Raw genomic sequence first — 25,041 nt, 5'->3', positions numbered from 1 at the left:
GTGTTTCACTCTGTTAAACTGGGTAAAGAAATGCTGTCCTCTCAACAGCTGTGTGGAACATGTACTTCCTCATGAGGTTATCGATGAGTATGAATGAAATTGATGGTCCTTATGGGTTGCTTCCAACCTGAGATAGTCTATGAATGCACAAGAAACACTTAGGAAAAAAATAATAGTGCAGAAAGTTGGTAGGATTTGGAAGACCTGCGCATAGAATCATAGAATGCGTAGCATGCATTTATGACTGTTAACATTACAACTCACTTTCAGGTGTTACCCCTTGCTTTGTTGAAGGTACCTGATGCTCTTAATTAGCCATTTTATAAACAAAGCCTGGGGAAGAAAGCTTTTTTTTCCTCCTTTCTGTAAAAATTACCCTAAGGAAAGACAAGACTTTTGTCTCTGCAAAACCAAGAGAACACCTGTTTCATTCCTGGTCCACTTCAGGAGATGCACAGCGGTGACCAATTTCTTTGTTCTCCTTAGGTTCTAGAGGAAGCAAACGATTGCTTGGGTGACCTGCCCAACCCCTTTGCTTACCTGCTGACCATCCACCTGAAGGAAGGCCGGAACCTGGTTATCAGAGATCGCTGTGGTGAGCCCCACCTTTCAGCTCATTTCCTCTGAAATTCACACACCTCTCCTATCAATGACTTCAGTTTGGCAGCAGTTGGCTTCTTTTCATCTCTGGTACAACAAGTCATTGATCTATATCTCTTGTGCAGGTCAGAGCACTCCACCATTGGGTTTATCCCCCTTGGGTACACAGGGGAGACAACTACTCCTGCCTGCTGTGCAGCTGCAAAGCACTTTCTTGGCTGGATTTGGCATCTGCACCTCTTCAGGAACTGCAGAGTCATTAACCTTGAGAAATTCTATCTGAGCTTAAAGAAAACCAAACCCCAAAACCAAACAAATGAAATAAAAAAGGCCAAAGGATATGTTGAAATCTGTTAAATGGTGGAACTGCTCTAAGAGTGCTTTTGCAAAGTGTTATCTGCAAAGATTTATTGACAGGGAAACCATAGGAGCAGGGTTTGTAATACAACAATCCCCAGTAATCTGGGATGCAATTTCAGGATGACAACATGCAAAAAAACCCCCAAACCAACCCAATCCCAAAATCCACCCCCAAATGACATAGCACATAAATTGAAAGTCTTTGGGGAATTCCTGGATAAACTGTGGGAAAGTGTCTGTTGCTGTTAGCCTGGCTCTTCTTTAGGCTGTTGCAACTAGAAGTAAAAATGCTTATGAGCAGCCAATGGGTAGTTTCTCTGCTTGCTGTGGAGGGAAGAACTGTCCTGCCAGAAGCTCTGTAGCTGCTTCAGAACCTTCAATCTGAACCTGTCAGAATTCTCCATATGTCCACTCTCTGCATTTTACATTTATTTCTTATTTCATATTTTTTCTGCATGTGGAAACAGTTCTGTTGTGTTTGCATTGCAAAATATATGAGCAGTTTGTTTTTTCTGAGGTGAAGAAATAGGGTTTACTCATAAGGTTTTAAAGCAAATAAGCTTGCACAGCCTAAAGGCATGTGAAGGTTTGCATCTGGAAGGATCCATCTGGATTTAGGAAAATTCTCACATGTGGTGCTTGTTGTTGGGATTTCTATTAACCAAGATAACAGATAACTTTTTCCATGCTGATTCTTTGTGTCTTCATGAAACAGTAACTCTTGGCTGAGTGGAGGCTTGTTTTTCCTCTCAGCTTTTGGAATGAGTAAATGAGTACTGTCCTGGTTTTGTCTGGAATAGCTAGTTTTCTTCCTACTAGCTGGTACAGTGCCGTGTTTTGGGTTTACTTTGAGAATGCAGTTGATGACACACCGATGTTTTAGTTGTTGCTCAGTAGCACTTACCCTAAATCAAGGACTTTTCAGTTTTTCATGCTCTCCAATGAGGAGGTGCACAAAAAGATGGGAGGGAGCAGAGCCCGGACAGCTGACCCCAACTAGCTAAAGGAATATTCCATACCATAGAATTACATGCTTGGTGTATAAACTGGGATGAGTTGGTCAAGAATAGCTGGTTGCTTCTCAGAGACTGTCTGAGCATCAGTCTATGAGTGGTGAGCAGTTACGTTGTGCATCACTTGGTTTTGGTTTTCCCTTGGGTTTTATTCCTCTGCCTCTCCCTTTTTCATCATCATCATTATTGTTGTTAAAGCTTATTCTTATCTCTACCCATGAATTTTATCTTTATTCCTATTTCTCCCCATCCCAATGTGGGCAGGGGAGTGAGGAAGCTGTTGCATGGTATTTAATTGTCAGGCTGGGCTTAAACCGTGACAAGTACTTAGATTAAGATCTCTACTTGTTAAACTGAAGCATGTATTTCCCAACAGTGTAGCACTTCGTTGGATTTACTAGGAAGGCAGCACAAGCCAGGACACATCAAGCTGTTTCTATGGAAAAGATGCTAGAAGTGAGCAGTTCCAGGAGAGTCGTATTTCTAAAGGAGACAAATCATAGTTTGTTCTGGGCTATGTTTTGTTGTGTAAGAAAGCAAATGCTTGCCTTGGTTGGCATTGGAAGCATTGGACAACACAGTGAAACAATGTAAGCAAAGAGAAAAAAACATTCTGATGTTGCTCTGTGCTTTGTGGCAAATGACTACTCATTTGTCAAACTCTAAGTATGTGAGGTGATGCATCATTCAATAGAATTCCTGCTTCCCCCCATCCATAGGCATTGGGAAGGGATGAAAATACTGATTTAATGATTATTCTTCAGTCATCATCACGCTGCAGTGGTGGCTACTTAAAACATGCTGCTGATGCACATCTTTATAGGCCTCTGTCATCCTGGTTACTTAGGATCTTTGCTTGATACTCAGGCTTGCAACCACTGTACATTTTGCAATGTGCTTTCAAAAATGGGAAGTTGTCAGCTTTGCTCATCTCTCCTGTGTGAGAAAACCTCAGAGTAAACCTGTGGGCTGGGAGAATGCTGCTTTCCCCTTCTTCCCCCACCACGATGCTGGATATAGCCATTGTGCTGGGGTATACCAGCCTACTCCAATAATCTGAATATAGGAACATGTCCTGCGAGGCAGAGTGTGGCTTGGGCTGAAGGCCAAGTCATCCTCATTCACATTTTAGGAACAGCAAACCCCTAGTGCTAAGCAAGCAGTGCAGCCTGACACAGCTGGGAGAGTGTTTCAGTCCCTCTTCCCGTGGTTTTCTGTGTGCAAAGAAGCATGGGAGCTCTCCAGTGGGTTGTATCCTGAGTTTTATGTGTGTATTTGAGTTTGAAGCCTAGTGTGTGCCAGTGCAAAAATGCTCTTGTTAGGTAGGAGTGGTAGTGGAGTGTTGGAGTTCATAGGTAAGAGTAGCAGTGTCCTGCTGTTGAATAAAGCGGTCACATCTAGTGGTAACAGCTTGGCTGGAAACTTAACTCTGCTGCATGGAGTATGCTGTATGTTAAATAACAAAATCTTCCCATGAAAACCACAGACTTAGTGCAGAGTGTGTGCCAGCATCCTTAGTTGAATGCTGACGTAATTCTTACATTAATCAGGGTTAGCCTAAGTTTTGTTAATGTCCTAAACTTTAATATTCAGTTATTATGCTATCAGCGATTGCTGTGTGGGGAAAAAAGGTCTCAAAGCAATAATCAAACAATCAGTTTAGGTCTTTTTTGGAGGGTTTAAGTTATGTATCTATTTCACTACAAAGGAAATGGCACCCAAGTGCCGTCTCCTGTCCGTGTCCCTTAACGTTTCATTCCAAGGTACCACTTCCCGCATCACTTAAGCCCAGCACGGGTGGCTGATGCCCTCTCGTGGCGGTTCCCCGCCGAGTCCGCAGCACGGCCGGGTGAGCTGGGGCCCCCGCTGCCCCCCCTTGCTGCTGCCGGTGTCTGCTGCCCTTAGCGGTGGAGCTTCAGAGCTGGGCGGGGATGCAGCAGCTTTAGTTGCTTACTGGGTTGGATGGGGCTTGAAGCAACCTGATCTAGTGGAATGTGTCCCTGCTGTTAGAACAAGATGAGGTTTAAGGTCCTTTCCAATCCAAACCATTCCTTGATGTCTCTGCTGTGTGTTCCAGCTCTGTCACAACTTTAGTGTAAGAGGTGATGACCAAGTCTCTTGGGAAACCTCAGAGCAGCCTTCCAATACCTAAAGAGGCCTACAAGAAATCTGGAGAGCGGCTTTTTACAATGGTACACAGTGGTAGGACAAGGGGGGAAGGCTTTAAACTGGAAATGGGTGGATTTAAATTAGATAATAGGAAGACATTTTTTGCTCTGTGGGTGGGTGAGGCACTCACACAGGTTGCCCAGAGAAGCTGTGGCTGCCCCATCTCTGGTGGTGTTCAAGGCCAGGTTGGAAGGGACTTGGAACAACCTGGTCTAGTGAGAGGTGTCCCTGCCCATGACAGGGGGTTGGAACTGAATGAACTTTAAGGTCCTTTCCAACCCAAACCATTCTATGATGTGATACTATAACATGATAAGTACTCAAAATCTGAGCAAAGTAAAGTCTCTTGGTCTACCATTCAGTCTTTGTCTCCACCTCTATTTTTTTCCCAGTGTAAGAAGTATACATCCATGTGTGTATAGAAATATATAAAAATAAATCTAAGTTATGTGACAAAGGAGAAATATTCCTGCCATTGGAAACTGCTGGCTCAACTCTGCAAATTCACTCATTATATGCTTAACAGTTGTTAAGTAGGAATTAATTACGCTTGGCTGAACAAAGGTGGCCTGTAGTTCTGCTGGTAACTGCAAGCTATAAGACCAACATGTGACTTTACTTTTTCCCAACTTTCCAGATATTTTTCCAGACTTTTTGACTAGCTATGTACTGCTCTTTCCAGCCTATGTTCCCTTTGGTGTGATTTAAATTCCTCCTTCACTTTACCAGATTTTTGTTACCTTTTTCCCCCCATTTATTATTCCTGTCAACATCTACTCTCTCTTATTTTTCTGTTCACTGAAGGTTATGGATCTGTGTGTTTGTATACACAATAGCAAAAGTTTGGGCTATTTATAATATACTTCTTATAGTATTACTAACAGCAGATGTATCTTGGTGATGGTGAGGAGTTTGTGATCTATGTACTTTTAATACTGTAAGTACTTCTGCAGAAAAGAGAAATAATTGTCTTGTTTGGTTTAAAATAATTAAGCATTCTTAATTACCAGTGCTCTAAATGTTGTCATTTTGTTGCACCCTTACTGGTTTTATGGCCCCATTGAGACTTTTTTATGGGTGAGGATCACAGCTTCCAGTTCCACATGCTTTGAGCTGGGAGAGGCTGGAGCCCCTATCACCTTGATAGGGCAGGGCAATGGCTCATGTTTGTTTTGAGTATTCTAATGAAACCTGAAATGTCCTGCTCCCTTATGGCTCTTGAGATGCTCTGACTGTGCCTGCACAAGTCACTTGTGAGCAATGGTGATGCTGTGACACCGAGCAGCACATGATGCTGCAGCCATAAGGAAGTGTTACCTTCACTGAGCTGACAAACCTGGCTATAAGAAAAAACAGAAACTGGATTTTGAGTCCTGTAAGGGTGAGGAGCACCCCCTGTTTCCATATCCGGTGCTTTCAAAGTGTATTTTTTCATCTGTTAAATGGTGTGGTTACAAGAAATACGCTTCTCGGATGTGATGTCAGCTGGTGAATGGCTGTGGTTGCTGTCTTTCCCCCCCCTCAGCTGCATTGCTCCAGCTTGAATTTTCCTTGTGTCTCTTTTCCACATGGTTTTGTGTTTTCTAGCACTTTACAGGACCCTTGTGCCCCATCTCTGTTTCTTTTTCTCAGGTTTCCTTTGCTGTTGCCTATTGCAGCACTTTGGTTTTGCTCTCATTTCTTTCCTCTTGTGATATAGGCAGCTACACACTGAGGAAGCAGGGTGGGTTGGCTGAAGTAGTACAGAACGTGCCATCATCTTGCTGGGTGCATCCCAGCTCCCCATCTCACATCTAGCACCCCACACTGCCAGAGGGTCCCAGTGGGCTCATGGAGCTAGCTTTCCTGCATGGGTGGTTCCTAAAGCTGGCTTTGCTGTATGGGTAATTCCTGAAGCTGGCTTTGCTGCATGGGCAGCTCCTAACATTAATAAGAGCTGTGCCAAAACTCAGTCTCCCAGGGACAAAATAAAATGAAAGAAAAAGGACACAATGACATGTACTTTTACCTTTAAGCAGTAATGAACCCACAGTAGCCCACCACTCATAGCTCTGGCCTATCCACTGCCTGTGTCCATGTGGACACTAGGGTGCTGGAGAATGGGATGTGTTTGTGCTGGGCTGGGTGTTTGTCAGCTTAGAGCAAGTCCATTGTTTGGAAAGCAAATGCTCAGAGCAATTAGGCTGAATCGCTCCCTGCAAACACTGATTAATTTAGGCTTCCTCTGTTTTGAGGGTATCTGCAATTAGATCATTAGTCCTTCAAATTTATTAATTATTGAGATGTATTAGGCAACTTTTCGCACTTATTTTTGAAAGGCCTAATCATGGCTAATTTACAACTGCTAAGAATTTGAATGGTGCTGGGTACTTGTTTTGATGTTTTCTGGATCTCGTGTAGCTCTGCTTGTGCTGCAAGCACTTGTCTGTGCCAAGTCCAGTTTCTGGAATTGCAATGTGTGCGGCTGAAACTTTGTGCTAATACATCATAGTGCCTGTGAGCATCCCTCCTGGTCTGGCCATGGGGAATGAATGCACTAAGTCAAGAACCTCAGGAAAACAGATTGAGTCAAAGAAGAGCAATTAATGCGTTATATTTTGTAACTACCTTTGTTAAATTAAGAGATGCAAGGATAGCAGCACAGGAAGAGGATACGTAGGGCCCGGAGAACACTTGATGTCTCTTCTTTTGTAGGTAATCATAATTCAGAGAACAGGTTTCTTAAACTGTCTAAACTATCTCTGCTTCAATAGCTTTCACTGCATTTATCTGGGAACCCCTATAAGGAGATTTTCTTAGGCCAAAGACAGAGAATACTAGAAGGTGTAACAGAGATGTGCCCTGTCCTTGTGCCCTCCTGTGCTTCATAAGCCCTTACTGGGAATGCAGTGTTCAGTGGGACTAATTTTGTCATCATCTGTTCTTTGTGTTATTCTGTCCCTATTGTGCATCACATGGTGTTTTGGTAGAGTCCTGTGGTTTTCCCCTGTTGCTTTAGTGTTTTTAAAACACTATTTCTGATGTTTCTTGCATAGAACATGCTGTATCTGCTTCTGTGTTGTTCAGCCTTTTTCCGCCATGTTTTTAACCCATCAAACTGTGTGTTTACATACAGTCCTCACACTTCACTGGTCTTTTTGGTTTGTTGGTTTTTGTTGTGGTGGGTTTGTGTTGCTTACTTTCTTGTTAGCTGGTTTATTTTCCTTTGGAACCTATTGGCATGCTTGTTTCCAAACAGTGTTTCACTTCCATCTGGCCACGTAAAACTAACTGGGCACAAAACTTCCCAAAATTACCTGAATTTCCTGCCAGCAGAATACTTTTTTGTCTGATTTCCCCTGTAAGCCTTGATCCCAGCTATTTCACTACAAGACTATAGTGGTTTTCCACTTAAAAAGAAAAATGCGTGTTCCATTTTAAAATGTCTTTTACTCCTTGTTGTAAATAACTCCGGTAATTCTATTTCTAGGAAGACTTGAAGAAATGTATTCTTTACGTGCATATAAAAGAAATCCTTCATTTCCTTCTTCAGATTAAAATCTAGGTTTTAACCAAAACTTAAGATGGCCTAGATTATATTTCACGCTGTTCTTTGATATTTTTTCCCTAGGATTTTAAGGCAACTTGGTGGTAATTCTTTATTATTTATTTATGTAACGAGACTTGTTTCATATGCTACATTTCCAGTAAGTTTACTCCTGTAAAATAGTGTGTGGCTTGAAATGATATCTGGTCTTCTGGTTTTGTTTTGGTTTGGTTTTGTTTTAATTAAGTCTGTAGTAGTATTGCACACGGCTGATGTGATACATCTCTCGGTAGCTGCTAGAGGGCAGCAGTACCCATTTAAAAGCACCATTAACAGTTTCTTGGGCTGCTGAGCCCTCTCCTGCTGCTGTGTCGCAGCAACTTTTGCTCCCTGAAGCTACCTCACATTTAGCTGATGGTTGGTCTGCCTGCACTGTTTGCTTTTTAGTGTTAGAAAATAGAGGTAAAATAGGTATTATGCAAATGAACTCAAGGGAGCATCCCTGTTGGTGTTGTGTTCTCTCTCTAATGGGAAAACAGGCCCAGCTGATGCAGTGCTGTTTTTTAGAAGTCATCCTTTCTTTTTACTCTTACTGGGCTTTTTTTTTTAGGCTAAAAAATAGGTAAATTTCTTTGGTTTTTATGTTTTGTCCATGCATTTTACTGTGTGAGAACCTTCTTGTCCTTGGATAGCATTTAAGTTAACCTTAAAGCATTACACTTTGCCTTTCACACTAGAGAAGTGTTTTACTCAGGTTAAATTCTCAACTGGCTTCAAGAATAATTGGTCTTATTGTGTGACTCTCTCAACATTGATACAGTTGATGGGGCCGAGATGAACAGGTTCATACCTTGCATGCCAGAGGAGCCTGGGTGCACATGCTTAGAAGTTGTTGACTTGTTTGTCTGCAGTAGGAAATAGCTGCTACAAAGCTTTTTCTAATAGTCTGGTGTCTTCAGATATTTATCAACTTCTGTTATGTTTAAAGGAAAATTATAAGCAAAAATCCTTCAGATCAGCTCATGCTTCAAATCAAATCGCTAGGCTTTTCTGTCTAGGTTTTAGGTTGTCTCTAATAAATAGTTTTTTAATAGATCTAGACATCTTTCTGATCTTGAATCTAGAAGGCTTCAAGCCTTGAACTCAAATGCAGTTAATTTGCGGTCTGTGCTGTTCATTCCATCAGGTGAAGCTTGTCATTTAGCTTATTTCTCATTCCCTGTCTCCTTTATAACCTATTTTGATTACCTGTGTACTGTAAAGAAAACCAGGAATGGACACAGTGACCCAGTAGCTTCATCAACATCCCAGCAACAACTTAGGGGAAGCCTTTGTACCATCACCCCCATTGCTTCCCACTTGGCCATCAGGTCTACCCCAGCTCCTGCCACGGAGCCCTGGTGTGTGCCAGCTTCTGCCACAGAGGTGAAGGTTTGTCTGTTTGCTGACACAGAGGTGTCAGCCCGTCATTTGTATGATCCGGGAGCCGCGTTCCCGCACTGCCGGCCCCTTTCCCCTTGCCTGCCTAGTTGAGATGTTACCCCTGTGACAGCCCGACAGGCGAGCGCTGCCGAAGTCTGCTCCCCACCGCAATTATTTTCCCTAACAATTAACACCGGTACTAACTTGACACCTTTCACTTGTTTGGCTTTTGTAAACCATCATCCCTTTTTCTATTAATTCCTGGCATTAATATTTTCTTTCGCCCAAGTGCTGCCGCTCACCCGTGAAACAGTTTGAACATTATGTAGCTGTCAAGATAGCGAGGGATTACCCAGTGTGCCTTGCCGGAGTAAGTGACACCACTGAGGCCCCGCTTTGAGATGTTTATTTTGAGAGTAAGCTGACAAGCATGAAGGCCTGATCCCAGAGTGGCAATCTTATTTAATTAAAGGCCTCTTTTTATTATAGCTCTTTTCCCCCCCTGTTTTTTATATATTTTAACAGAAATATATATTTATATAAATATATACCCCTTTTATATGTGCATGTTTTTATGCAACAGCATGTTTTTATAGAAATGTATAGAAAGTATAGAAATATATGTAAATAGAAAGGAAGACATTCTTGTTAAATAGGAAGACATTATATATATGTGTGTATGTATATATACACTTATATGTATATATAAAAAATGGTTGCTAAAGTCTGGCTCACATGAGCAGTTCTGGGCAGCCCTTCCCCCTCTCTTTATTTTCCCTTACTGTATAACAACCTGGAAAGCTTTCAGAGCAATAATGCAGTTGGGATGCTTGGAGTTTTATGCTTGCAGCTATGGAACTTGCAGGCTATTTGCTTTCTGTGCATCCTATTTTTCTCTCTCTGTTCAGGTTTCGCCCTTGTTCATGGGTTTTCTGTGCCAAAAGCAGATGAGTTATGGCCGTAGACCACCTGTCTCCATCACCCTCTTTGTGCTTTCATTTCATCAGTTTTCCTTGTCTTGGCCAGTTGCTATTTCATGCACAGAATAGGTGTGGACATTATTACTATTATTCATAATGATGCAGCTTTCTCCTGATTATCCTGTAAGTAAAAATCAAACATTCTTTCAGTTTCTTTTTTTCTTCTGTTTTTTAGAAAAAAGGAGCTGGAAGAAACTAACATCAAAAAGCTCAATTTCTTAACTTCTGCATCCTCAGAGGGCTACTGCCCATGTTGTGTGGCCACAGTTTATCTGTGTGTTCCCACCATGGAACAGTACTACTGTACTGATTTTAAGCTGTATACTTTATGTAAGAGCATAATCATAGTTCTGAGAAGTGTTCTTGGGAAAGGTCTAGTCCTAAGCCATTGAAATGCAATGAGAAGCTGCCCTCTGACTTTGAATCAGGCCCTTATTATCCTCTTCTAGAGGAGAAAGAAAATAAATTCTTTTTACTTTTGCAGCATTTTTTTCCCCCCAAAAAAGGGTTGATTTCAACCATTACTGTGTAAGAAAAGGATCAGCTACAGGTAATATTTGAAAACCCAACTGATATTTTCTTTTTGTGCATCAAACAACCTCAATGTGCAGAATTGGCCAGGGCTCGAAAACTCTTTGCTTTTGAAATGAAACATAAGAAAAACTTTCTGTAAGTCCTAAAAAGTAAGTCTTTATGTTGCAAGAGCACAGTTCTTTACTGTGTAATTCCAGATAGATGCGAATATATAGCTATATTTCTTTTGATTCTAAGTCTGTCTTCATATGGCACTAATTAGAGCTTTGGATGTTTAAATATGCGATTTTCTCATTCTCGCTGTTCACTAAACTACTGACAAGACTGAGTATTGGTCTTATGCTGGGTTATCCTGCACTGTCATGCGCTTGTCAGCCAGTATCTCTGTGGGAAGCAGGGAGGACAGGTTCAGATTAATTCTGGATGGGAAGTCTGGTGTAGGAGTCAGTCTTTTTCTGCCAGCAGCCCACCCTGCAGGCTGGGGGGCAGCCAGGACCCTCAAGTTAGCTGTTATTCTTCTAATGAAATGGAACTGTTAGAGGGGAGGTTTAATTCCAAATATAAGGTATAATACAGACAATATTGAATATGAGAGAACAGCAGCACTTGGGATCATGAATTGTATATGCTGCTACCCCTCAGTTTGGTTGGTGTTAGTGCAGATGCCACTGGTTTAATAACAGTAATAAAAAGTTGATTTCCTCTTCTGTTTTCCTTTGACAGCTGCAAGTCTTTCTATTGCTGCTGAGTGGTATGAGCTTCACGCTCTGTCCATGGACATCTGCTCCATTAAAATAGTGACATTATTGCCATGGCAAATTATGCCACTTGGATTAAAAATGTGTTACCTGAATATTGTTTATCTTTATGGTGTTTATTCTGTGTGTTTTTATGCTGAGCTGGTGAATGGCATCAGTGTGTTTTTCACTGAAACTTCACATTTAGTTTCAAGTAAACTGGCGAGTCACAGCAGTGATGAAATCTTGTCAGGTACTTCAGCTATTGTTACTGGTTTCCTTGGAGCTCCTATCCAAGTTACGAGGCTTTTGAGTGTTGGGTCTTTTTATATATTCATAATCACAGGATCACATTTTCTCTCTTCCACTGTCTGTGGTGTTAGTTGGCTTGTAAAAGTCCTTTCTCTCTGCTTCTGTTTGCTCTTTTCCCAAATTAAAATGTTAACTAAATTATTAAAGACTAATTAATGTTCTTTAACATAGCAGAGATGAAGCAAATGATGAAGAATTTTTGTTGCCTGCTTTCAAAGGACCTTCTGGTTCTGTTCTATAGATTTCCTGTATGAACTAAGAATTTCTGTATAGGTAATGAAATATATGCATGTTTATATAAAACAAGTCTCTACCATTTTTATCGTTATTTATTGTTCTATGAAAATATAATTTAAGGTTGTGGGGACTTGCTAATCTATTTTTTATTCTTTATCACAGGTACAAGTGACCCATATGTGAAGTTTAAACTGAATGGGAAAACTCTCTATAAAAGTAAGGTAGTCTACAAGAACCTCAACCCAGTTTGGGATGAAACTGTTGTGCTGCCTATACAGAGCCTCGATCAGAAACTCTGGATCAAGGTAAGCTTTAAGTTTTGGTTTTTAGATTTTTGAAAGATCAATATATTTTTTTAAGCCATGATTTTCAGCTTCAGAAACGTATCGATTTTCATTCACTGCAGCAGTGTAACATAAACCACAATCCACTCTAAGAGTTCCAGCAATTTCAAATTAAAATGCACATATGTCTTTTCCAGATTTTACTCGCATGTTTTGCTTTCCATCTGCAAAAACCCACGTTGAAATAAAACTCCTTGACTGGATACGTTTTAAAGCTGTGGGACCTAAATTCTGCTCGCTCTTACCGTGCTTATGCAAACTCAGTGAAACCAACAGCGGTTTCATAAGCACGTTTTAAGAGTGTAATTTGGCTGGGTTGAGCAGAATTATTACCTGGGATGCAGCCGTGACAAGTAGCAAAGCCTTTTCTCATTATGAGTAACGTTACAGTTACCAGAACCGCAAGCTACCAGTTGTGAGCACTAATTGCTAAAACATCTGTAGCCAGGAGTACCTGATTCCTGTGCAGCGTTTCATTATGCGATCGAGCAGAGCATAAAGGAACAGGCACCATCCGTAGCAGCACACATGTCTCTGTTTACATAATATTAAGGAGATACTTTTAAAATGCTCTTTAAATATTTAGTTAAAAATACAAATTAAAGCAGGGGGTTGGAAAATTATCCCTGAATTATAGCAAAGCTTTGATCTTTCAAAGACAAAATTGAACTGAAAGAGCTTAAAATATCTGTTCTGGTATCGGCTGGGATAAAACTGGATTATGATGTGAAAATCAGATATATTTATTTTATTTTGCTACCAGGTGTATGATCGAGATTTAACCTCTTCAGACTTCATGGGTTCGGCATTTGTAGCACTCACTGAACTTGAACTCAATAGGTAACATGTTTATTTAACTAAAGGTTATTAATGCAGCTTATTTGAGAAACAGGAAAATAATGAAATGCTTTTGCTCTAGCTTGTAATTTATCTATTCAAGGAAACTTGATTTGATAGAAGGGTGGGGAGCACATTCTAAAAGAAATCACTTGAAATAAAAAGATATGTATACAGGATTTATCCAGCATTATGCACCAGCTTCAAATCCAGCCTAGATGGAGCCTGGTTCAGCAGAAGGCATCCTTTACTTGTGTCTAGGAATAAGAGTTTTTATATGCAGCATTGTTTAGGGAGGGCTATACCAGAACAATTTATGGAAGAAGAAGAAATGGAGGAGAAGGTTGAGACCCCCTTGTAGCCCTACATAACATGGGGTGCCTTTTTCTGTGTGTAGCTGGGCTGGGGAGCAGTTTGCCTGTCTGTGAGCACCCTGTCTCCAGCCTCTCCCCCCACAGCCATCCATCCCCACAGCAGCTGCATCTGGCCCTGATTTAGTGCAGAGGCAAGCCCTGCTCCTTTTGTCTGCTGCTGCTTGGTCTCAATGTGGAGCTGGAAGCCAGGAATTCAGTTTTAGTTCTCCGTCTTATACTCCCTTGCTGTGCAACTGTTATTTCAGGGGAGAAAATCGGTTCTTCCTGTGTTGGGTCTATTGCAGCTCCCGTGGTTATCTGAGTTTCTAGAAACATTAAGGAATTTATCTGTAAGATAGTGCCATCAGGTAAAAACCAGCATTCCCATTTTCAGAGAGGGAACTGAGTCATGGAGGGAGATTAAACTCAAGTAGAGATAAAGCAAGAATAAATATCTCCAGAGTCAAATTCCAGCCCTTAGTGTTAGAAATTTCACTTGGATAAGTTTCCCTATCACTCTTCTTCCCTGTGAAGTTGGGGTCGTAGTAACTTAATTTGATGTGTATCTGGATATGGAGATTTATGAGTATTAAGCAATGCTATATGAACACTATGCTGAGTTATTGAAAGGGGGTTGTATTTTGTCAGAACTCTGAAGGAACCCTCTAGATTTCCCGTTTTAACATTTAAACTCAATATTAGGAATTTCAGTCAAGAAGCTGAAATTTGCACAGCTCAGTGTGACCTTTAATAATCAACTTGGGTTAACTGGAGTCAATAATTGCACTTTCCCCCCCCCCCCCTTTTCTTCTTATAGAACTACTGAACAGGTTTTAAAACTGGAAGATCCCAACAGTTTAGAAGATGACATGGGAGTGATTGTGTTAAACTTGAGTCTAGCAATCAAACAGGGAGACTTCAAGAGAAATGTAAGTGGTTGGGAAATCAAATTTATAGCTGGAATGTGGTTTGGGGGGAAGAGGTGGCATAATCTGATCTAGTGAGAAGTGCCACCTTTATTTTCATTCTACAAAAGTCAATGTGGAAATCAAGATAAATCATAACTTAAAAAAGCAGCCTTATATTTAACTGGGTGAAAGTTGTGTAGGCATCTGTAGCTGGATGCTGTGTCTCATAGCTGTGATGTGCACCATGGCAGTGCTCTCTTGCTACCAGATGCGTGATACGATACCTACCACTGCAGTGTGCAGGTTGCTGAAATGAATGTATGAACCATGCCTGCTGTGACTGCTATTCCCGGAGCATATTGTTTTCCGATTTCCACATGGGAGTTTAACACTTAAAAAAACCCAAACCAACCAACAACAAAAATGACAAAACAAACAGAAACTAAAATAAAAAAACCCAACCCAACCAAAGGAAACTTATTTGGCTTTTTTCTTTCTTTCCTTTTTTTGTTTTCTATTACAATATGTCTGTCCATGTGAAATCTAAAAGCAGAGATTTGATATTAAGACTTAAACCAGTCTTGCAGAGGAGCACACTGGATGGGAGTAAGATACTGCTTATAAAACCCCTGATTTTTGCCACTGACAGTTTCTTGCCTGAATTCAATTGAACTTGGCTCCTGGTGCTGAAATACGGTGCATTTAATGATGCTAGAAACCCAGAAGAACCTGGGCAGAGGCTGGGAACACCACAACTGAAGCTTTTAGGTTTTGAATTTCAGGTCCTGCACATGGGAGTTTTGTTTTTGGCTTTTAAAACTTGTACTCTAATATCTTACACAGAGTGTAAAGCATACCTGTGTTGGTGAACTCATCCTGTTCCTGGCCAACAAAGGCAGGATTTACTTGGACTAGTGTTAAAACCAGAGCTAACTTTAACTATGTGTAATACATATGTAAAGAGAAAATACTCCTCCAAGTCTCCTATAGTCTAGTATGAAAGTTGCTGTTTACAGCACATTATTGAATTATAGGTATGGAATTCCAATCTAAGTGAGATTATTTATAGAAACATAAATGTTTCAAGGGGTTGGAAAGCAAAATAAGAAAAGCTAATGTGGGATGTCTGTCATTCATTATTCATTTTTCAAATAGTTGCTTTTTTGAACATTGTAAAATCTCAATATTAAAATAATTGTAGTTATTTGTAACTCAATATGTGATTACTTAAAAGCTTAATGACAACATTCAAAACACTATTGTGGTGTTTATATATCTATATTATGAGACTGCTTTGATCTGGGATGCGAATTCTCCCTCTAACCTGTACAAGAGAGTTGGCACACATGTCACTGGATTGCAGGAAGGGGGTAAAGCAAAGACAAAAAGTTTCTTTAGCAAAAAAAGCAGTTTAGGGGAAAGAGTCTCAGGAATTCTTCTGGGATTTTTAGGAAGGCATGGCCTAATATGGACCTAACCAGTGAGGCAGCAAGTACATTAAAGTAGCAGCTTTTGGTACTCTTGGGTGCTTAGTTAACATTCAGAGTGCAGATGATAGAAGAGTTGGGTACACACTGTAACTTTTTTAAAGACAGTGTTTTAAGCCCTCATATTTCAAATGCAGATTGCTCAGCCATTTCCAGTGGAATCGGAACAGTGAAATGGCTCTGTCTACATTAGCACTTAACAGTAAGATGATTTTTTTTCCCTTTTCTAAATTAGCTTACTGTAGAACCAGATGGCACCAAAAGTATAAGCTATGTGTCTTACTAATGGCTCTAGGTCCTTCCACTTTTTATTCTTGATGGCTTCTTTTAATTTCCTCTTTTTTTGGTGCAGTACAGGTATTTTGAGGCTGGTGGTTGTTATATTCCATGAGGGAGGGGAGGCAGATGAATATAGTCATAGTTCTAGTCCCCTACTCCGTAATAAGCTTCTCTAATACATTTAACAAGCTGTTGTTTGAATTATTTTACTAACCTCTTTCTCCATTTTACTCTTCCTCTGTTTCTTCTCTCTGGCTTCTCTTTGGTACAATGGTGTGGGGACTCATGAATAGAGATGGTCAAGTCGGAAGAAACGAACTTCATCCAAGGTAATCCATGTATTTTTTTCCTCTTAAAAAAAAGCCCCCTCCCAAAACTCTGTGTCCTCTCTAAAATAGAAAGTAAACACAGGAAACTCTGAAGTACATTTGCAACCTGTCTTAACATGGTGTGATACCCTTTGCTTGAGCTTTTTTTCCCAATGTAATGAGAAATTGCTGCTGTTTCCTTATTGTGGGTGCTATGGTAGAATCTGTCTGCAAGAGAAAGTAAGACCCCATTCATTAAAGAGCTGTAGAAACAGAAAAACGGTCTGTACTGAGGAAATGGGTATAAATTCAACCAAAACCAAGGAGATGTAGAGGACTGGAGTTGTTTAAGGATATCCAAAAGGTGGCTGGTAGCTGGTAGTTGGCGATGGAGTGGAGCATGGTTCTCCTGGATCCTAGTCTAATTGTTTGGGTTTCTTCTCGGAATGGGAGGAATTTTGTGAGGCAGTATTTCTTCTGTTTGCTCTGTGGATTTTGAAATTCCTTTTGTACTTGGGATGGAGACCGAGCAGGGGATTTTTTTCATTATCAGCAATGTAAAAGGATTTCCAAGATTTGTGTGTTGCTACATGTCGACACGACTTACTTCCCTCGGTTTTCTGTAGTATCCCTGCAGGCTTCTGTTACTTTTATATTCCTGTACTGTCCTGTTCTTGCATTACATTTTAATTTGTTTGGGAAGCAGACTGTAGCTTTCTATTTGTTGTGTAAAGCTTTAATTTGCTATTGAGTAAATAACAATAATCTAGAGGCTGCAGGCCCCTGTACACAGGTCGAGAGCTGTACAGTCTAACTCTCTGAAAAGCAGAATTTGGCTCTTACAAGAACAAACATGCATCTTGATATTTTCCCCTCTATAACGTTGCTATGTGCCTAAATGAATTGAATAATTAACCTCCTCTTGTTTAATTCAATACAACTGTGGTGTGCTACGTAGAGGAGCCAGCCCTCTCAGGTATTGTGCCAGCAAGTATATTTTTGTCAACAGAAGTGCAAAGTACAGCCCTTGGAGCTGGATGGCAGCTCAGTGAGCCCTGGTCCCCAGGGTGTCACAACCGGTCCCTTGGCACGCAGCACAGAGAGCAGCCACACGTCCCCGAATGCTGTATGACAGAAAGTGATGGAATAATTGAGGAGCTCAGCACTTTAGCTCTTAACTAAAGCTTGGGAAATTACTGTGCCCTCAATCAGTGTAGCTTGATCCCCCTTTTTCTCATGCATGCACACACAGCTGTCTCTTGACTCTGGTTGGCTTTGGGTCTCAGCAAAGGGAGCCAGGTTTTTAAACTCTGTTCCTTTTTGTTCAGAATAGCCAAACTTCTGTCTTGGTTGCTGTCATTGGAATATTTTTTTGTTGTTGTATGTTATATCTCATTGCATTTTCAATAATTTTCTTATGTGTGGGTTTTTGGACCTTTTGCTGTAAGCCCTTCTGGCAGGTCGCTCAGTTCACAACTGGCTTGTGCCTTAACATCTTTTAAATTTGAGGAATGGTGAAACATGGTACTGGTTTAGGAGACATGAAAGTATCGTTTCAAAGAGGAGGGGGAAAAAAGCTGCAACCCTGTGCTCTATTCTGTTCCAGTCACTAGAGGGTAGGAGAGCTTCAGTTCTTCCTAGAGAAGACACAGTTCATGCTCCAGTGTGATCTCTAAAGAAAAACTCTGTGACCATCCAAAGGCAGTAAAAAGTGTTTCCCAGCATGCGCTGGAAAAATCTGACAAAGCAGTATTTCCTAGTTTATTGATTCTGCTACTGCACTAAAACACTAGTACTGTACATCAATAACCATCTTTAGTTAGGAAACTCTGGTCTGTGGAAGCAGTACTAGCAGTTTGTGGCAGAACATAAAGCCTAGAAAGAAAAATTGTGTGCATGGGGAATATAGGTGTCTAGGGAAGGCACAAGAGGTTATGGAAGAATAGCCAGAGTCTGTGATGGGGTAGAAAACAATGTTGCTGGACGAGATAAAGATACAGGAATAAGGGGGCAGGGGAAATGGAGAGAGCTCTCTAACGAATACACAAACTCGTCTCTTTTTTTCGGCTACTGAGCTGACTCTGGTTGTTGCAGGGAAAAAGGCCATATACTTTCCATTTTTGCTGCTGAGGCAGATCTACATTTTACCTCTGCAGGTTTAGGTAAATGAAACTATTTGAAACAGTTTTCCTGGGTGTTTTGTGCTGAGCTATAGCTGACCTCTACTGTAATATTGACCTTCTACAAATACAGGCAAAATGACTCATGTTAAGGATGGACAAAATGAATATAACTTCCACAACTGTTTCTTAATCTGTATTGCTTGTATGAAAGAAATCTGCTTATACTTGAATTTGACCATTTTGTGTCATCTTAGTGCAGATTTGACACACTGGTGTCCTAAATAAGCCTTTTCACATTAATCATGGGATTCTTGCTGCTTTCCCAGATTCACCCCATGTGCTTAGTACATTGATGGCATTAATACCTGTTGCAACTCCATGTCACTGGTGAAGGGGTTCACATGGGCTGTTGTCGATACTGCACACTCTTCATGCATGTACTCCATGCTCCCTTACTTTTTGAGGGTAAAGCTACATTTTCAGACAACACTGAAAGCAGCAGCACAAGATCTCCAGTCTAGTTCTGGTTGTTTCACAGTCAGTACAGATAGCATGCAGGAAGGATTTCAGCATGTCTTTTAAATCATTTTGGCGCAAGAGCTGTTGAACTGGATGATTCAGCTCTCTGTTGATTACACATTGTATATTTTTTTGCTGCTGCTAGAAGGGAGTCATCACACATTTGTGTGGACTCCCAGGACATGGGCAGCACATCCAGATCCCTCATTTTTCAAGGGGAGCTGAGAAATAGCATTGTCCTTTGTGGGAGCTGTCTCCAAGAGTGCAGAATTCTTTCTCTCATGGAGGGTGGCATTGCAAAGGGAAGAGGATACTATTAGGCTGCATTGACACTCATATATGTTTGTTGGCAAACTCTCCCCTCTTTTCTGTCTCTCTTTCTGGGGTGTAAAGGGACTTGGTAGCCATCTCTGCTGGAGCCACAGATGTCAATGCTCAGTAGCCTTGTTTGTCCTGAGTGGCTTGAGTCTCACCCTGAGTGCCCCGCATGTTATTTCCAGCATTTGTACAGCTGAATAACCTTTATGTGTTGAACATTTATGAAGCAAATAAGCAGGTTTGCTTGGGGTGGATTGACCTACAGCAGTTCAGTCCTGAAACAAAAGCGACGCAATTGCCACCTTGATAGCCTAAGCTGATTGAATAAATTGGCTGAAAGGCTGACCGGACTGAAGTGCTCCTCAGCATCTCATCGCAGAGGAAAATCCCTCACTCTCCTGTTTTTTCCCTCTGTGTGAGCTGTTAGGTTTCATTTTTGTCTGCCTCATTGTATTTGGCTTTCTCCCACAATACCCCATGGGCAGCGACGCTTCCATGGAGCAGAGGCACTCAGTTGCCACAGGGTCACGCATCGCGGCAGCAATCTCGTGTTGGTTCACTTGCCTTTCTCACTGCCCTCTCCTCTTTCCCAAGGGGAGACTGCCTCTGCAAAATGGTTTCTCTGCCTAATGAGGAGAGGTCCAAAGAGTCTTCCTATTTGTGTGTTGTTGTTTTCTCAAATGGCCCAGTTTCAGTGCTGACCTCTTCACAGGGTTTGCAGCAGGCTTTCTGTTGTCCTGTCTCATCCTTTTAAATGAAAGATGTGAGAGATAGGCTTGCTTCACACTTGGCCACCTCACCGTGTCATTTAAATGTACAATTTTTCCGCATCTCTTTATTGCTTCAAAAACAAGTTTGAACTTGGGGCATGTATGTGTGTGTCAGGAAAAGAGACAGATTTGAAAGCAGCCCTGATGCACCAGAGGGGATTCACTGGGTGCTTAGAAAGGGAGATTATATACAAATGGTGTTATCAGTGAGACTGGAGGTCCTAAAGGATTTTTGTGAAGCTGGGTCAATGAGCTGGTTCTTTCCTCTCCAAAGCTCTGTCATTCTCACTCATCTCCTGTATTTGGCTCTGTGAAGGCAGAATATGACCCACCTGCTCATTCTTGTCCAGCTTTCTTCTTTAAACTATAACCAGAAAATAATATCAAAATCTAAAAGTTGGTGTGAGAAGCTTTTATATTCATTTTGAAACCAGGAACTACATTCTGAAAATGGTATTGTGAGCACTGACTTCTAATTTTCCTGGTCAGAGACGTGGGTGGTTACTGGGCAAATGTTCTTTCTAAGCAGTAGGGAGATGAACCATCATCTGTTCCTTATGTGGCAGGGTCCTGCTCTATGACCAGGCCATACTTTTGCTTCAGAGAAGATTACTCATTACTTACGTGATGTTGCACAGTCCCTAAGTCTGCAGCAAACATGGGCTTTTAAAAACATATATTTTGGTTTTTAGAGTAAAGCTTGCTGGATATTCTTGTACTTACTGTTTTCTTTCTGGCTGGCTTGTCTGAGGGATGTTTTCTGTTCAGTTTTTTCATCCATTTTACAGCAGTGACCTTTATGGTATCACTGGTTATTTGCACACAGAGCCCAGCCAAAATCAGAGCTCTGTCTGGAGACAACCCCTCAAATTCTGGTCTCGAGGCTATCTTGATTTCAGAAGTGATGGGGGGGGGGGGTTTCAGGAACGAATAAGAAAACTTGTCCAGTGTTTTGAGCTTGATATATATGCCAACTTCCATCATAAAGCATGTTTCCTAATTTCCAGCCTTATAGCCTGATCCTAGCTTCAGACATCTTTTCTGTACCTCTGCAAGGCACTTTTACTTTGGTCTGGGATGTAGCCAGAGTGTGAGCTGGCTGACTGCAAAGAGTTTATAGGAAAATATAGCAAGAGAGGCCTGAAGGACCTGGCATCCCGTCTGGGAGCACAGCTGGAAAGAACTTGTGTTCAGCAGCAGGAGGAGCTGAAGTACCCAAATGCAGAGGCGTCTGTAGCCTGCGATGTAACAGGGAAAGGGAAGAGCTGAATAGATCAAAACACGTTAAAATTGTCACTCATTAAGCTTTTGTGTCGTTTTCTGGCTGATATAGATGAGGGCTTTGACTTTTCTGGCCTCATTGTGAAGGCAGGTTAGCGTACTGATGGCTGGAGGGGAGAGAGAGAGTTTGGTGTGTTTCTTTCAATGCTTGTTTTGCCCTTGAGTAACTTTGGACTAATCACTGCACTTCCTTGCGCTCTGCTCTGTAATAGTTTTGCCAACTCAGAGGGAGGCTGTGAAGTTTAATCAATTAACTCTGTGTAAATCAGTTTGAAACAAGTGGGTGAGGAGTATTGGAGAGGAGGTAAAACTTCTAAAACAAATAATGCAATATCATTTTCTTGTCACCTGGGAGGCATTTTCCATAGTGCAAACTTCCCCAGGCAACACTAAGTTTGACTCACTGATGGTTCAGGTCTGTGTGTCTACCACACATCTGGGTTTCCCCAGATGTGCTTCCTTCCAGAAACTGTGAGTGGAATCTGAGACACTGCCTGTTTCGTTGGGATTTCCACTAGGGTGGTCAGAAGAACAGCCTGCCAAATACCTGGGGAGGCTGGAGAGGTGGCCACAGAGCATGCACAGAACAGTTCTTTGCTGCATGTGTAGATGATAGAAGGCACAGAAGACATGGCAGGCCTGCTGAGCACACACTGTGGGAATGACCTGGGCATGTCCAGGAAATCCAAAGCATTCCTAATGTGATGGGCTGTCTTGCAAGGGCAGGAGGCAAGCAGACTTCTGTGCTGCTCCTTTTGGAGAGAGGCTTTTGATGGTGGCAGAGCTGGGCTGGGGGAGGTAGGAAGCAAGCTGCAGTCATCCAGCCTGTGTCGAGGTGCTGCAGATCAGCACTATGCCATAAACCAATTGCAAACATCTTGGCTTCTTTAACCTGTGTGATGCTCTGAAGTGATGCTAGATCTCATCCAGAAGGTCCTGTTAGCTGGAGACCAACATGCCCCTCTTCTGTGATGAGCACAGGATGCTTTTGCAGCTGCAGAGCCATCCGGAAAGGGGGTGCAAGAGGCTGTTTGCTAGGGGCCACCTGTTTTGGAAGGTCAGAGTTGATGCATTGCAATATGCTTTAGTGATGGTGAGCTGCAGGTGCTGATTTTTCCCAGGACTGTGTGGAATCTGGTCTGGTTTAGGTACCTCCCAACAGTCCTTTGAACTGTCAGGTCAGTGGATAAAAGGATGGGGTTATTATGTGTGTTACAGAGCTTGGATAGGAAGGTCCCCAATGCAGAGTGACTCCCTAAAATACAGGACTGGTTAATAAATGAAAAGTACCCAAATTTAATTTGAGAACTGAGCGATAACAACTGTCTTCGGTGTTCAGGCTGGAAGCTTTGAAGAGATCTGGATGCTTTGTTTTTAAAAGAAATTGTAATGTGGATAATAAACTTTGCCTGTTTTTTTTTGTTGTTGAACTAACATCAAATACCTCTTCTTCCTCTGAGGAAGGAGCTTAGGGGGAGGGAAAATCCTTGGTCCTAAAGCAGCAAGTACATCACATCAAACATGACTATGTTAAATACTAAAATGTTCAAAGTACAACTGAGATAGATAAAGGCTTTGATGGGAAGTGGATATTTCCCAGGGACATTACAAGCAATAATCCAGATGTTATGGTGTAATGCAATGAGTGTCCATGGATAGATGGGGAGCTCAAGCCAAGCAGCGCCTGCTGTAGGCCTTAGCCCTCCACTCCCATGCTGTTACGCCATATGGAAGCAATCTCCAGGCCCCCTTAATAGCCAGCTTTGGATTCCATTTTCACAGGGCTCATAGAGCTAAGTGGAGCTGTTTTATGGACAAGTTAGATAGAAGCCTTTCCAAGATAAACATCCAATTCGAAATTAGGACATACCAAGCTGCAAAATTATTTTAGGGCATATTTCATGGAAGCACTGCCATTTTTCTAAGGCGATTGCCAGACTGTAGAATGCCCTTTGATCCCTTGTGGACATTACTCCCTTCTTTATAAAAAGGATTTTGAAATAGTTGCAGTGTTTAGGGAGGAATATATCTGCTGGGACTTTGAAGTATGTCCATGGGAACAGTCATGCTTTAGCTTTTTGGCCTGAAAGACGAACTTTACAAAAAATATATATAAAAAAGAAATTACATTGCAGCTGGATTTGTGAATCAAAATCGCGTTTTCTTTTTAAAGGTAGGAATTTTTAACCAGCGTGCCAGGAAAGCCAAACGGGGTGTTTAAATAGAAGTATATTAATATGCTTGTGGGATTCAGAGTTGGGTATTTTAACCAGTAAAAAGCAAGTAAAAAAATTTGTGAGTCCACCACCCATGATTTAAGAATTTTGTTGCTGGGTAATTGATCCATAAAAAGTAATCTTCAGACATCAGGTGCTTTTGCAATCGTTTTATTTAGCAACAACATTTCTTACTTGCTTTTAAAGCTAACACGTCCTGTTTTAAAGTGACTTGTGAAATCTTCTCCTCCGTCTTGCTCCCACCTGTATATGACATGATTGAAGCTCCCAAGTGTGGCGAGTTAAAAGTTGCTTCACGAGAATAAAATATGGCAGGGTTTTTACTGCGAGAAGAAAAGCATAGCCTTGAGTTTTAATGCTTCCAGCTCACTCCCTCCAAATAAAGGCCTATTTAATCATCCTCTGTCCAATAAAATACTGCCAGTTAGCAAACTGTTAGCGCAGCCATGCTATGTAGGATGAAGCTGCGAAGGTAACAAATGTGGCTACCTGGTAACCATAACTCCAGATAAAGAGCCTGGTGGTTTTTTCAGCAGGCATCAGTGTTTTTGATTCGTGAGCTCTGTTTCTGGAAGTAGGCTCTGCAAAGCAGGCAAAGAGCTAATGGGGATGACAGCGGTTGAGTGATTGAGGAGGTGGAAGATGTGTGTTCAGCCTTTCACCTGGCCATAGGCTTTATGACTGTGGGCTGTCTCCCCAGGCAGAACAGACCCGCGTTTTATGGACGTAGATGGAGACATTTAAGAGTTTACTTTAGTTTCTCCCCTCTTCTACCTCTCCTCCCCATCACTCTCCTGTGTCTTTCTCTGAGCCAAGCTAACAGATTGCTTTCAACACTCAGGGCCTGCTCTTGCCAAAGCTCAGCCAGGTTAGCTGAAGTCGACTTCTTTGGTGGTTTAAGCTAGCCCTGCTGTGATTTTTGCGCTGATGCTTAGTACTGTCTCTTCAAGGGGCCAGCCATAGTGTAATACAGGCAGAAAATCCATAGCATCCTACTGCTCTCCATTCTCTGTACTTCTCTGGGTACTTAGGAGTACCATTATCAGTTCTGGTACTTTCATACCATAAAAATACGGGGTTTGTTTGGGTATATGAATATTTCATGCTGCTGATTTGCTTTTCAGTCAAGTTTCCTGCGGAACGTGCGACTCTCTGACTCCTTGCGTAAGAACCAGTTGTGGAATGGACTGGTCACCATCACTCTCCTCGAGGGGAAGAACATCCCCGGAGGGGGCTTGGCGGAGGTTTTTATTCTCCTTAAACTGGGAGATCAAAGATACAAGAGTAAGGTAGGTATTAAGGCTGAAGGCAATAAGGTACTTGGTGTTGCTTTTACTGGTATGGCTACCTCAGATGGAACTATTCTTGAATCTCTTTTATATAAGTG

General features: G+C 41.6%; 1 protein-coding gene across 2 annotated transcripts in view; it reads left to right on the top strand.

Moving 5' to 3' along the window:
* The window catches only part of MCTP2 (multiple C2 and transmembrane domain containing 2), a 122,438-nt gene that overhangs the window by 24,785 nt on the left and 72,612 nt on the right, over positions 1–25,041 (top strand). Inside the window, exons 5-10 of one of the 2 annotated variants that reach the window (XM_005148772.4) lie at positions 487–595; positions 12,053–12,195; positions 12,998–13,074; positions 14,242–14,353; positions 16,392–16,427; positions 24,779–24,943. In XM_005148772.4, the coding sequence (XP_005148829.3) occupies positions 487–595; positions 12,053–12,195; positions 12,998–13,074; positions 14,242–14,353; positions 16,392–16,427; positions 24,779–24,943 (642 nt within the window). Of the gene's footprint in view, positions 1–486; positions 596–12,052; positions 12,196–12,997; positions 13,075–14,241; positions 14,354–16,391; positions 16,428–24,778; positions 24,944–25,041 lie in introns of those variants that run through there. The other variant, XM_031048683.2, reaches the window with a different exon arrangement.

This window comes from Melopsittacus undulatus, chromosome 9 (genome assembly GCF_012275295.1).
Source record: "Melopsittacus undulatus isolate bMelUnd1 chromosome 9, bMelUnd1.mat.Z, whole genome shotgun sequence".
Classification (NCBI taxonomy): domain Eukaryota; kingdom Metazoa; phylum Chordata; class Aves; order Psittaciformes; family Psittaculidae; genus Melopsittacus; species Melopsittacus undulatus.
This window is presented reverse-complemented; position numbering and strand designations above follow the sequence as displayed.